General features: G+C 45.3%; 1 protein-coding gene across 2 annotated transcripts in view; it reads right to left on the reverse strand.

The window, feature by feature from the left end:
- The window catches only part of LOC139533497 (receptor-type tyrosine-protein phosphatase O-like), a 100,697-nt gene that overhangs the window by 73,136 nt on the left and 12,886 nt on the right, over positions 1-14,675 (reverse strand). For both annotated transcript variants that reach the window (XM_071331572.1, XM_071331573.1), the window contains exons 2-3: positions 6,197-6,317; positions 1,963-2,156 (exon numbers count right to left, since the gene is read on the reverse strand). In XM_071331572.1, coding sequence (XP_071187673.1) covers positions 1,963-2,156; positions 6,197-6,317 — 315 coding nt within the window. The remainder of the gene's footprint in view (positions 1-1,962; positions 2,157-6,196; positions 6,318-14,675) is intronic.

Here is a 14,675-nt window from a genome sequence, read left to right on the forward strand (position 1 = left end):
AGTGGTTTATATTAACAAGACCACAGCTAGCTAGGACACATGCTAGTGTACTCTCTGAAGTGGTTTATATTAATAAGACCACAGCTAGCTAGGACACATGCTAATGTACTCTCTGAAGTGGTTTTAACAAGACCACAGCTAGCTAGGACACATGCTAATGTACTCTCTGAAGTGGTTTATACTAACAAGACCACAGCTAGCTAGGACACATGCTAATGTACTCTCTGAAGTGGTTTATGTTAACAAGACCACAGCTAGCCAGGACACATGCTAGTGTACTCTCTGAAGTGGTTTATACTAACAAGACCACAGCTAGCTAGGACACATGCTAATGTACTCTCTGAAGTGGTTTATACTAACAAGACCACAGCTAGCTAGGACACATGCTAATGTACTCTCTGAAGTGGTTTATACTAACAAGACCACAGCTAGCTAGGACACATGCTAGTGTACTCTCTGAAGTGGTTTATACTAACAAGACCACAGCTAGCTAGGACACATGCTAATGTACTCTCTGAAGTGGTTTATACTAACAAGACCACAGCTAGCTAGGACACATGCTAATGTACTCTCTGAAGTGGTTTATACTAACAAGACCACAGCTAGCTAGGACACATGCTAATGTACTCTCTGAAGTGGTTTATACTAACAAGACCACAGCTAGCTAGGACACATGCTAGTGTACTCTCTGAAGTGGTTTATACTAACAAGACCACAGCTAGCTAGGACACATGCTAGTGTACTCTCTGAAGTGGTTTATACTAACACGACCACAGCTAGCTAGGACACATGCTAGTGTACTCTCTGAAGTGGTTTATACTAACAAGACCACAGCTAGCTAGGACACATGCTAGTGTACTCTCTGAAGTGGTTTATATTAACAAGACCACAGCTAGCTAGGACACATGCTAATGTACTCTCTGAAGTGGTGTTAACAAGACCACAGCTAGCTAGGACACATGCTAGTGTACTCTCTGAAGTGGTTTATACTAACAAGACCACAGCTAGCTAGGACACATGCTAATGTACTCTCTGAAGTGGTGTTAACAAGACCACAGCTAGCTAGGACACATGCTAGTGTACTCTCTGAAGTGGTTTCCAGACACTGCATCTTAACTCCTCCTCCACACTTACTGGATTGGTTGACAAATGCAGAAGAGAACCTCCCCCGACAGTTATTGTTTTCTCGTCATGATCAGGACGTGAGGCATCCCTCTCAGGCGTTTCTTTTACACCTGCTACGTTAGGTTAGCAATGCTCAGAGCCTAGTGGGTCATGTGATCTAAAATAAAATAGCACGACTTGTCTGCTAAAACAGGGGACAACCACAGTACCAGACCAGCAACAGATCTGTGTCTCTCTGGAGTAGGGAGGGAGAGATCTGTTAAAACAGGGGACTACTACAGTACCAGACCAGCAACAGATCTGTGTCTCTCTGGAGTAGGGAGGGAGAGAGAGGAGAGATCTGTTAAAACAGGGGACAACCACAGTACCAGACCAGCAACAGATCTGTGTTTCTCTGGAGTAGGGAGGGAGAGAGAGGACGAGATCTGTTAAAACAGGGTACAACCACAGTACCAGACCAGCAACAGATCTGTGTCTCTCTGGAGTAGGGAGGGAGAGATCTGTTAAAACAGGGGACAACCACAGTACCAGACCAGCAACAGATCTGTGTCTCTCTGGAGTAGGGAGGGAGAGAGAAGAGAGATCTGTTAAAACAGGGGACAACCCCAGTACCAGACCAGCAACATATCTGCGTCTCTCTGGAGTAGGGAGGGAGAGAGGGGAGAGAAAGAGAGAGCGAGAGGAGGGGTGAGCCTAGTGACACACGTCATCTAACATAAAGTACCACCACAAAACAGCCTGGCTACAACCCTGCTACAAGCAGATAGGTGATTGGCTAAGGCCCTGTGTCGGGCAGCAGGTGATTGGCTGGGTCAGGGTTGGAGCGGGGCTAGTTACCACGGATGCGATGACTGAGGCGGTAGCAGCGATCTCGTAGTACGTGGTCCACTCGGAGGCCAGCGTGACAGGGTTGAAGAAGAATGTCTGCAGGACGTACTTCCTGAACGCCACGTGGTACGGTCTCTGCCACGACAGGATGACTGCAGTCGGGCTCAGAGAATACACCACCAGCTCCCGCACTCCCGTTGGCTCTGGGGACAGACAGACAGACCAGGCAGCCAATCAGAACCAACATCAGGCTACAGACAGCTGATTAAATCCAAAACCAAAGCAGAGGGGAGGGACTACAAGCTGATTCAGCCAATCCATGATTTGATTAATAAGGTCTGTGTTCCAAATATTACATTATTCCCTACGGGCCCTGGTCAACAGTAGAGCACTACCCCTATGGGCCCTGGTCAACAGTAGAGCACTACCTCTATGGACCCTGGTCAACAGTAGAGCACTACCTCTATGGGCCCTGGTCAACAGTAGAGCACTACCTCTATGGGCCCTGGTCAAAAGTAGTGCACTACCTCTATGGGCCCTGGTCAACAGTAGAGCACTACCTCTATGGGCCCTGGTCAACAGTAGAGCACTACCTCTACGGGCCCTGGTCAACAGTAGAGCACTACCTCTACGGGCCCTGGTCAACAGTAGAGCACTACCTCTATGGGCCCTGGTCAACAGTAGAGCACTACCTCTATGGGCCCTGGTCAACAGTAGAGCACTACCTCTACGGGCCCTGGTCAACAGTAGAGCACTACCCCTATGGGCCCTGGTCAACAGTAGAGCACTACCTCTATGGGCCCTGGTCAACAGTAGAGCACTACCTCTATGGGCCCTGGTCAACAGTAGAGCACTACCTCTATGGGCCCTGGTCAACAGTAGAGCACTACCTCTATGGGCCCTGGTCAACAGTAGAGCACTACCTCTATGGGCCCTGGTCAACAGAAGAGCACTACCCTATGGGCCCTGGTCAACAGTAGAGCACTACCTCTATGGGCCTATACTCACCATGTCTATAATAACAGGTTAAAGACACCAGCCCAGGTAGTATAGTGTCATAGGGACTCACCGATGTCTATAATAACAGGTTATAGACACCAGCCCAGGTAGTATAGTGTCTGAGGGACTCACCGATGTCTATAATAACAGGTTATAGACACCAGCCCAGGTAGTATAGTGTCTGAGGGACTCACCATGTCTATAATAACAGGTTATAGACACCAGCCCAGGTAGTATAGTGTCTGAGGGACTCACCATGTCTATAATAACAGGTTATAGACACCAGCCCAGGTAGTATAGTGTCTGAGGGACTCACCATGTCTATAATAACAGGTTATAGACACCAGCCCAGGTAGTATAGTGTCTGAGGGACTCACCATGTCTATAATAACAGGTTATAGACACCAGCCCAGGTAGTATAGTGTCTGAGGGACTCACCATGTCTATAATAACAGGTTATAGACACCAGCCCAGGTAGTATAGTGTCTTAGGGACTCACCATGTCTATAATAACAGGTTATAGACACCAGCCCAGGTAGTATAGTGTCTGAGGGACTCACCATGTCTATAATAACAGGTTATAGACACCAGCCCAGGTAGTATAGTGTCTGAGGGACTCACCATGTCTATAATAACAGGTTATAGACACCAGCCCAGGTAGTATAGTGTCTGAGGGACTCACCATGTCTATAATAACAGGTTATAGACACCAGCCCAGGTAGTATAGTGTCTGAGGGACTCACCATGTCTATAATAACAGGTTATAGACACCAGCCCAGGTAGTATAGTGTCTGAGGGACTCACCATGTCTATAATAACAGGTTATAGACACCAGCCCAGGTAGTATAGTGTCTGAGAGACTCACCATGTCTATAATAACAGGTTATAGACACCAGCCCAGGTAGTATAGTGTCTGAGGGACTCACCATGTCTATAATAACAGGTTATAGACACCAGCCCAGGTAGTATAGTGTCTGAGGGACTCACCATGTCTATAATAACAGGTTATAGACACCAGCCCAGGTAGTATAGTGTCTGAGGGACTCACCATGTCTATAATAACAGGTTATAGACACCAGCCCAGGTAGTATAGTGTCTGAGGGACTCACCATGTATATAATAACAGGTTATAGACACCAGCCCAGGTAGTATAGTGTCTGAGGGACTCACCATGTCTATAATAACAGGTTATAGACACCAGCCCAGGTAGTATAGTGTCTGAGGGACTCACCATGTCTATAATAACAGGTTATAGACACCAGCCCAGGTAGTATAGTGTCTGAGGGACTCACCATGTCTATAATAACAGGTTATAGACACCAGCCCAGGTAGTATAGTGTCTGAGGGACTCACCATGTCTATAATAACAGGTTATAGACACCAGCCCTGGTAGTATAGTGTCTGAGGGACTCACCATGTCTATAATAACAGGTTATAGACACCAGCCCAGGTAGTATAGTGTCTGAGGGACTCACCATGTCTATAATAACAGGTTATAGACACCAGCCCAGGTAGTATAGTGTCTTAGGGACTCACCATGTCTATAATAACAGGTTATAGACACCAGCCCAGGTAGTATAGTGTCTGAGGGACTCACCATGTCTATAATAACAGGTTATAGACACCAGCCCAGGTAGTATAGTGTCTGAGGGACTCACCATGTCTATAATAACAGGTTATAGACACCAGCCCTGGTAGTATAGTGTCTGAGGGACTCACCATGTCTATAATAACAGGTTATAGACACCAGCCCAGGTAGTATAGTGTCTGAGGGACTCACCATGTCTATAATAACAGGTTATAGACACCAGCCCAGGTAGTATAGTGTCTGAGGGACTCACCATGTCTATAATAACAGGTTATAGACACCAGCCCAGGTAGTATAGTGTCTGAGGGACTCACCATGTCTATAATAACAGGTTATAGACACCAGCCCAGGTAGTATAGTGTCTTAGGGACTCACCATGTCTATAATAACAGGTTATAGACACCAGCCCAGGTAGTATAGTGTCTGAGGGACTCACCATGTCTATAATAACAGGTTATAGACACCAGCCCAGGTAGTATAGTGTCTGAGGGACTCACCATGTCTATAATAACAGGTTATAGACACCAGCCCAGGTAGTATAGTGTCTGAGGGACTCACCATGTCTATAATAACAGGTTATAGACACCAGCCCAGGTAGTATAGTGTCTGAGGGACTCACCATGTCTATAATAACAGGTTATAGACACCAGCCCAGGTAGTATAGTGTCTGAGGGACTCACCATGTCTATAATAACAGGTTATAGACACCAGCCCAGGTAGTATAGTGTCTGAGGGACTCACCATGTCTATAATAACAGGTTATAGACACCAGCCCAGGTAGTATAGTGTCTGAGGGACTCACCATGTCTATAATAACAGGTTATAGACACCAGCCCAGGTAGTATAGTGTCTGAGGGACTCACCATGTCTATAATAACAGGTTATAGACACCAGCCCAGGTAGTATAGTGTCTGAGGGACTCACCATGTCTATAATAACAGGTTATAGACACCAGCCCAGGTAGTATAGTGTCTGAGGGACTCACCATGTCTATAATAACAGGTTATAGACACCAGCCCAGGTAGTATAGTGTCTGAGGGACTCACCATGTCTATAATAACAGGTTATAGACACCAGTCCAGGTAGTATAGTGTCTGAGGGACTCACCATGTCTATAATAACAGGTTATAGACACCAGCCCAGGTAGTATAGTGTCTGAGGGACTCACCATGTCTATAATAACAGGTTATAGACACCAGCCCAGGTAGTATAGTGTCTGAGGGACTCACCATGTCTATAATAACAGGTTATAAACACCAGCCCAGGTAGTATACTGTCTGAGGGACTCACCATGTCTATAATAACAGGTTATAGACACCAGCCCAGGTAGTATAGTGTCTGAGGGACTCACCATGTCTATAATAACAGGTTATAGACACCAGCCCAGGTAGTATAGTGTCTGAGGGACTCACCATGTCTATAATAACAGGTTATAAACACCAGCCCAGGTAGTATACTGTCTGAGGGACTCACCATGTCTATAATAACAGGTTATAGACACCAGCCCAGGTAGTATAGTGTCTGAGGGACTCACCATGTCTATAATAACAGGTTATAGACACCAGCCCAGGTAGTATAGTGTCTGAGGGACTCACCATGTCTATAATAACAGGTTATAGACACCAGCCCAGGTAGTATAGTGTCTGAGGGACTCACCGATGTCTATAATAACAGGTTCGGAAGGAGGACTGATGAGAGGACCGTTAGTATGGTACACCACCACTCTGTACTGGGCACCTGGAGTCAGGTTGGACAGGATGTCACTGGTCGTGTTCTCCTGTAACCAATCACAGGACAGGAACAGGTATCAGGGCGGATGATAAACTGTATCAGTGTGTTGATAGGTGTGCATAACCGGCCATCAGTAAGGCTTTCTTTTCCCCATCTCAGTGTTTCATATGCACTTCTGTTTAAAGCACTCTCCTCTGGAATGTACCTCTCTAAAGGGTTGTAGACTAGCAGGTTGGTTATACTCTCCTCTGGAATGTACCTCTCTAAAGGGTTGTAGACTAGCAGGTTGGTTATACTCTCCTCTGGAATGTACCTCTCTAAAGGGTTGTAGACTAGCAGGTTGGTTATACTCTCCTCTGGAATGTACCTCTCTAAAGGGTTGTAGACTAGCAGGTTGGTTATACTCTCCTCTGGAATGTACCTCTCTAAAGGGTTGTAGACTAGCAGGTTGGTTATACTCTCCTCTGGAATGTACCTCTCTAAAGGGTTGTAGACTAGCAGGTTGGTTATACTCTCCTCTGGAATGTACCTCTCTAAAGGGTTGTAGACTAGCAGGTTGGTTATACTCTCCTCTGGAATGTACCTCTCTAAAGGGTTGTAGACTAGCAGGTTGGTTATACTCTCCTCTGGAATGTACCTCTCTAAAGGGTTGTAGACTAGCAGGTTGGTTATACTCTCCTCTGGAATGTACCTCTCTAAAGGGTTGTAGACTAGCAGGTTGGTTATACTCTCCTCTGGAATGTACCTCTCTAAAGGGTTGTAGACTAGCAGGTTGGTTATACTCTCCTCTGGAATGTACCTCTCTAAAGGGGTTGTAGACTAGCAGGTTGGTTATACTCTCCTCTGGAATGTACCTCTCTAAAGGGTTGTAGACTAGCAGGTTGGTTATACTCTCCTCTGGAATGTACCTCTCTAAAGGGTTGTAGACTAGCAGGTTGGTTATACTCTCCTCTGGAATGTACCTCTCTAAAGGGTTGTAGACTAGCAGGTTGGTTATACTCTCCTCTGGAATGTACCTCTCTAAAGGGTTGTAGACTAGCAGGTTGGTTATACTCTCCTCTGGAATGTACCTCTCTAAAGGGTTGTAGACTAGCAGGTTGGTTATACTCTCCTCTGGAATGTACCTCTCTAAAGGGTTGTAGACTAGCAGGTTGGTTATACTCTCCTCTGGAATGTACCTCTCTAAAGGGTTGTAGACTAGCAGGTTGGTTATACTCTCCTCTGGAATGTACCTCTCTAAAGGGTTGTAGACTAGCAGGTTGGTTATACTCTCCTCTGGAATGTACCTCTCTAAAGGGTTGTAGACTAGCAGGTTGGTTATACTCTCCTCTGGAATGTACCTCTCTAAAGGGTTGTAGACTAGCAGGTTGGTTATACTCTCCTCTGGAATGTACCTCTCTAAAGGGTTGTAGACTAGCAGGTTGGTTATACTCTCCTCTGGAATGTACCTCTCTAAAGGGTTGTAGACTAGCAGGTTGGTTATACTCTCCTCTGGAATGTACCTCTCTAAAGGGTTGTAGACTAGCAGGTTGGTTATACTCTCCTCTGGAATGTACCTCTCTAAAGGGTTGTAGACTAGCAGGTTGGTTATACTCTCCTCTGGAATGTACCTCTCTAAAGGGTTGTAGACTAGCAGGTTGGTTATACTCTCCTCTGGAATGTACCTCTCTAAAGGGTTGTAGACTAGCAGGTTGGTTATACTCTCCTCTGGAATGTACCTCTCTAAAGGGTTGTAGACTAGCAGGTTGGTTATACTCTCCTCTGGAATGTACCTCTCTAAAGGGTTGTAGACTAGCAGGTTGGTTATACTCTCCTCTGGAATGTACCTCTCTAAAGGGTTGTAGACTAGCAGGTTGGTTATACTCTCCTCTGGAATGTACCTCTCTAAAGGGTTGTAGACTAGCAGGTTGGTTATACTCTCCTCTGGAATGTACCTCTCTAAAGGGTTGTAGACTAGCAGGTTGGTTATACTCTCCTCTGGAATGTACCTCTCTAAAGGGGTTGTAGACTAGCAGGTTGGTTATACTCTCCTCTGGAATGTACCTCTCTAAAGGGTTGTAGACTAGCAGGTTGGTTATACTCTCCTCTGGAATGTACCTCTCTAAAGGGTTGTAGACTAGCAGGTTGGTTATACTCTCCTCTGGAATGTACCTCTCTAAAGGGTTGTAGACTAGCAGGTTGGTTATACTCTCCTCTGGAATGTACCTCTCTAAAGGGTTGTAGACTAGCAGGTTGGTTATACTCTCCTCTGGAATGTACCTCTCTAAAGGGTTGTAGACTAGCAGGTTGGTTATACTCTCCTCTGGAATGTACCTCTCTAAAGGGTTGTAGACTAGCAGGTTGGTTATACTCTCCTCTGGAATGTACCTCTCTAAAGGGTTGTAGACTAGCAGGTTGGTTATACTCTCCTCTGGAATGTACCTCTCTAAAGGGTTGTAGACTAGCAGGTTGGTTATACTCTCCTCTGGAATGTACCTCTCTAAAGGGTTGTAGACTAGCAGGTTGGTTATACTCTCCTCTGGAATGTACCTCTCTAAAGGGTTGTAGACTAGCAGGTTGGTTATACTCTCCTCTGGAATGTACCTCTCTAAAGGGTTGTAGACTAGCAGGTTGGTTATACTCTCCTCTGGAATGTACCTCTCTAAAGGGTTGTAGACTAGCAGGTTGGTTATACTCTCCTCTGGAATGTACCTCTCTAAAGGGTTGTAGACTAGCAGGTTGGTTATACTCTCCTCTGGAATGTACCTCTCTAAAGGGTTGTAGACTAGCAGGTTGGTTATACTCTCCTCTGGAATGTACCTCTCTAAAGGGTTGTAGACTAGCAGGTTGGTTATACTCTCCTCTGGAATGTACCTCTCTAAAGGGTTGTAGACTAGCAGGTTGGTTATACTCTCCTCTGGAATGTACCTCTCTAAAGGGTTGTAGACTAGCAGGTTGGTTATACTCTCCTCTGGAATGTACCTCTCTAAAGGGTTGTAGACTAGCAGGTTGGTTATACTCTCCTCTGGAATGTACCTCTCTAAAGGGTTGTAGACTAGCAGGTTGGTTATACTCTCCTCTGGAATGTACCTCTCTAAAGGGTTGTAGACTAGCAGGTTGGTTATACTCTCCTCTGGAATGTACCTCTCTAAAGGGTTGTAGACTAGCAGGTTGGTTATACTCTCCTCTGGAATGTACCTCTCTAAAGGGTTGTAGACTAGCAGGTTGGTTATACTCTCCTCTGGAATGTACCTCTCTAAAGGGGTTGTAGACTAGCAGGTTGGTTATACTCTCCTCTGGAATGTACCTCTCTAAAGGGTTGTAGACTAGCAGGTTGGTTATACTCTCCTCTGGAATGTACCTCTCTAAAGGGTTGTAGACTAGCAGGTTGGTTATACTCTCCTCTGGAATGTACCTCTCTAAAGGGTTGTAGACTAGCAGGTTGGTTATACTCTCCTCTGGAATGTACCTCTCTAAAGGGTTGTAGACTAGCAGGTTGGTTATACTCTCCTCTGGAATGTACCTCTCTAAAGGGGTTGTAGACTAGCAGGTTGGTTATACTCTCCTCTGGAATGTACCTCTCTAAAGGGTTGTAGACTAGCAGGTTGGTTATACTCTCCTCTGGAATGTACCTCTCTAAAGGGGTTGTAGACTAGCAGGTTGGTTATACTCTCCTCTGGAATGTACCTCTCTAAAGGGTTGTAGACTAGCAGGTTGGTTATACTCTCCTCTGGAATGTAACTCTCTAAAGGGTTGTAGACTAGCAGGTTGGTTATACTCTCCTCTGGAATGTACCTCTCTAAAGGGTTGTAGACTAGCAGGTTGGTTATACTCTCCTCTGGAATGTACCTCTCTAAAGGGTTGTAGACTAGCAGGTTGGTTATACTCTCCTCTGGAATGTACCTCTCTAAAGGGGTTGTAGACTAGCAGGTTGGTTATACTCTCCTCTGGAATGTACCTCTCTAAAGGGTTGTAGACTAGCAGGTTGGTTATACTCTCCTCTGGAATGTACCTCTCTAAAGGGTTGTAGACTAGCAGGTTGGTTATACTCTCCTCTGGAATGTACCTCTCTAAAGGGTTGTAGACTAGCATGTTGGTTATACTCTCCTCTGGAATGTACCTCTCTAAAGGGTTGTAGACTAGCAGGTTGGTTATACTCTCCTCTGGAATGTACCTCTCTAAAGGGTTGTAGACTAGCAGGTTGTTATACTCTCCTCTGGAATGTACCTCTCTAAAGGGTTGTAGACTAGCAGGTTGGTTATACTCTCCTCTGGAATGTACCTCTCTAAAGGGTTGTAGACTAGCAGGTTGGTTATACTCTCCTCTGGAATGTACCTCTCTAAAGGGTTGTAGACTAGCAGGTTGGTTATACTCTCCTCTGGAATGTACCTCTCTAAAGGGTTGTAGACTAGCAGGTTGGTTATACTCTCCTCTGGAATGTACCTCTCTAAAGGGTTGTAGACTAGCAGGTTGGTTATACTCTCCTCTGGAATGTACCTCTCTAAAGGGTTGTAGACTAGCAGGTTGGTTATACTCTCCTCTGGAATGTACCTCTCTAAAGGGTTGTAGACTAGCAGGTTGGTTATACTATCCTCTGGAATGTACCTCTCTAAAGGGTTGTAGACTAGCAGGTTGGTTATACTCTCCTCTGGAATGTACCTCTCTAAAGGGTTGTAGACTAGCAGGTTGGTTATACTCTCCTCTGGAATGTACCTCTCTAAAGGGTTGTAGACTAGCAGGTTGGTTATACTCTCCTCTGGAATGTACCTCTCTAAAGGGTTGTAGACTAGCAGGTTGGTTATACTCTCCTCTGGAATGTACCTCTCTAAAGGGTTGTAGACTAGCAGGTTGGTTATACTCTCCTCTGGAATGTACCTCTCTAAAGGGTTGTAGACTAGCAGGTTGGTTATACTCTCCTCTGGAATGTACCTCTCTAAAGGGTTGTAGACTAGCAGGTTGGTTATACTCTCCTCTGGAATGTACCTCCCTAAAGGGTTGTAGACTAGCAGGTTGGTTATACTCTCCTCTGGAATGTACCTCTCTAAAGGGGTTGTAGACTAGCAGGTTGGTTATACTCTCCTCTGGAATGTACCTCTCTAAAGGGTTGTAGACTAGCAGGTTGGTTATACTCTCCTCTGGAATGTACCTCTCTAAAGGGGTTGTAGACTAGCAGGTTGGTTATACTCTCCTCTGGAATGTACCTCTCTAAAGGGTTTTAGACTAGCAGGTTGGTTATACTCTCCTCTGGAATGTACCTCTCTAAAGGGTTGTAGACTAGCAGGTTGGTTATACTCTCCTCTGGAATGTACCTCTCTAAAGGGTTGTAGACTAGCAGGTTGGTTATACTCTCCTCTGGAATGTACCTCTCTAAAGGGTTGTAGACTAGCAGGTTGGTTATACTCTCCTCTGGAATGTACCTCTCTAAAGGGTTGTAGACTAGCAGGTTGGTTATACTCTCCTCTGGAATGTACCTCTCTAAAGGGTTGTAGACTAGCAGGTTGGTTATACTCTCCTCTGGAATGTACCTCTCTAAAGGGTTGTAGACTAGCAGGTTGGTTATACTCTCCTCTGGAATGTACCTCTCTAAAGGGTTGTAGACTAGCAGGTTGGTTATACTCTCCTCTGGAATGTACCTCTCTAAAGGGTTGTAGACTAGCAGGTTGGTTATACTCTCCTCTGGAATGTACCTCTCTAAAGGGTTGTAGACTAGCAGGTTGGTTATACTCTCCTCTGGAATGTACCTCTCTAAAGGGTTGTAGACTAGCAGGTTGGTTATACTCTCCTCTGGAATGTACCTCTCTAAAGGGTTGTAGACTAGCAGGTTGGTTATACTCTCCTCTGGAATGTACCTCTCTAAAGGGTTGTAGACTAGCAGGTTGGTTATACTCTCCTCTGGAATGTACCTCTCTAAAGGGTTGTAGACTAGCAGGTTGGTTATACTCTCCTCTGGAATGTACCTCTCTAAAGGGTTGTAGACTAGCAGGTTGGTTATACTCTCCTCTGGAATGTACCTCTCTAAAGGGTTGTAGACTAGCAGGTTGGTTATACTCTCCTCTGGAATGTACCTCTCTAAAGGGTTGTAGACTAGCAGGTTGGTTATACTCTCCTCTGGAATGTACCTCTCTAAAGGGTTGTAGACTAGCAGGTTGGTTATACTCTCCTGTGGAATGTACCTCTCTAAAGGGTTGTAGACTAGCAGGTTGGTTATACTCTCCTCTGGAATGTACCTCTCTAAAGGGTTGTAGACTAGCAGGTTGGTTATACTCTCCTCTGGAATGTACCTCTCTAAAGGGTTGTAGACTAGCAGGTTGGTTATACTCTCCTGTGGAATGTACCTCTCTAAAGGGTTGTAGACTAGCAGGTTGGTTATACTCTCCTGTGGAATGTACCTCTCTAAAGGGTTGTAGACTAGCAGGTTGGTTATACTCTCCTGTGGAATGTACCTCTCTAAAGGGTTGTAGACTAGCAGGTTGGTTATACTCTCCTCTGGAATGTACCTCTCTAAAGGGTTGTAGACTAGCAGGTTGGTTATACTCTCCTCTGGAATGTACCTCTCTAAAGGGTTGTAGACTAGCAGGTTGGTTATACTCTCCTCTGGAATGTACCTCTCTAAAGGGTTGTAGACTAGCAGGTTGGTTATACTCTCCTCTGGAATGTACCTCTCTAAAGGGTTGTAGACTAGCAGGTTGGTTATACTCTCCTCTGGAATGTACCTCTCTAAAGGGTTGTAGACTAGCAGGTTGGTTATACTCTCCTCTGGAATGTACCTCTCTAAAGGGTTGTAGACTAGCAGGTTGGTTATACTCTCCTCTGGAATGTACCTCTCTAAAGGGTTGTAGACTAGCAGGTTGGTTATACTCTCCTCTGGAATGTACCTCTCTAAAGGGTTGTAGACTAGCAGGTTGGTTATACTCTCCTCTGGAATGTACCTCTCTAAAGGGTTGTAGACTAGCAGGTTGGTTATACTCTCCTCTGGAATGTACCTCTCTAAAGGGTTGTAGACTAGCAGGTTGGTTATACTCTCCTCTGGAATGTACCTCTCTAAAGGGTTGTAGACTAGCAGGTTGGTTATACTCTCCTCTGGAATGTACCTCTCTAAAGGGTTGTAGACTAGCAGGTTGGTTATACTCTCCTCTGGAATGTACCTCTCTAAAGGGTTGTAGACTAGCAGGTTGGTTATACTCTCCTCTGGAATGTACCTCTCTAAAGGGTTGTAGACTAGCAGGTTGGTTATACTCTCCTCTGGAATGTACCTCTCTAAAGGGTTGTAGACTAGCAGGTTGGTTATACTCTCCTCTGGAATGTACCTCTCTAAAGGGTTGTAGACTAGCAGGTTGGTTATACTCTCCTCTGGAATGTACCTCTCTAAAGGGTTGTAGACTAGCAGGTTGGTTATACTCTCCTCTGGAATGTACCTCTCTAAAGGGTTGTAGACTAGCAGGTTGGTTATACTCTCCTCTGGAATGTACCTCTCTAAAGGGTTGTAGACTAGCAGGTTGGTTATACTCTCCTCTGGAATGTACCTCTCTAAAGGGTTGTAGACTAGCAGGTTGGTTATACTCTCCTCTGGAATGTACCTCTCTAAAGGGTTGTAGACTAGCAGGTTGGTTATACTCTCCTCTGGAATGTACCTCTCTAAAGGGTTGTAGACTAGCAGGTTGGTTATACTCTCCTGTGGAATGTACCTCTCTAAAGGGTTGTAGACTAGCAGGTTGGTTATACTCTCCTCTGGAATGTACCTCTCTAAAGGGTTGTAGACTAGCAGGTTGGTTATACTCTCCTCTGGAATGTACCTCTCTAAAGGGTTGTAGACTAGCAGGTTGGTTATACTCTCCTCTGGAATGTACCTCTCTAAAGGGTTGTAGACTAGCAGGTTGGTTATACTCTCCTCTGGAATGTACCTCTCTAAAGGGTTGTAGACTAGCAGGTTGGTTATACTCTCCTCTGGAATGTACCTCTCTAAAGGGTTGTAGACTAGCAGGTTGGTTATACTCTCCTCTGGAATGTACCTCTCTAAAGGGTTGTAGACTAGCAGGTTGGTTATACTCTCCTCTGGAATGTACCTCTCTAAAGGGTTGTAGACTAGCAGGTTGGTTATACTCTCCTCTGGAATGTACCTCTCTAAAGGGTTGTAGACTAGCAGGTTGGTTATACTCTCCTCTGGAATGTACCTCTCTAAAGGGTTGTAGACTAGCAGGTTGGTTATACTCTCCTCTGGAATGTACCTCTCTAAAGGGTTGTAGACTAGCAGGTTGGTTATACTCTCCTCTGGAATGTACCTCTCTAAAGGGTTGTAGACTAGCAGGTTGGTTATACTCTCCTCTGGAATGTACCTCTCTAAAGGGTTGTAGACTAGCAGGTTGGTTATACTCTCCTCTGGAATGTACCTCTCTAAAGGGTTGTAGACTAGCAGGTTGGTTATACT

Source organism: Salvelinus alpinus, chromosome 11 (assembly GCF_045679555.1).
Source record: "Salvelinus alpinus chromosome 11, SLU_Salpinus.1, whole genome shotgun sequence".
Classification (NCBI taxonomy): Eukaryota; Metazoa; Chordata; class Actinopteri; order Salmoniformes; family Salmonidae; genus Salvelinus; species Salvelinus alpinus.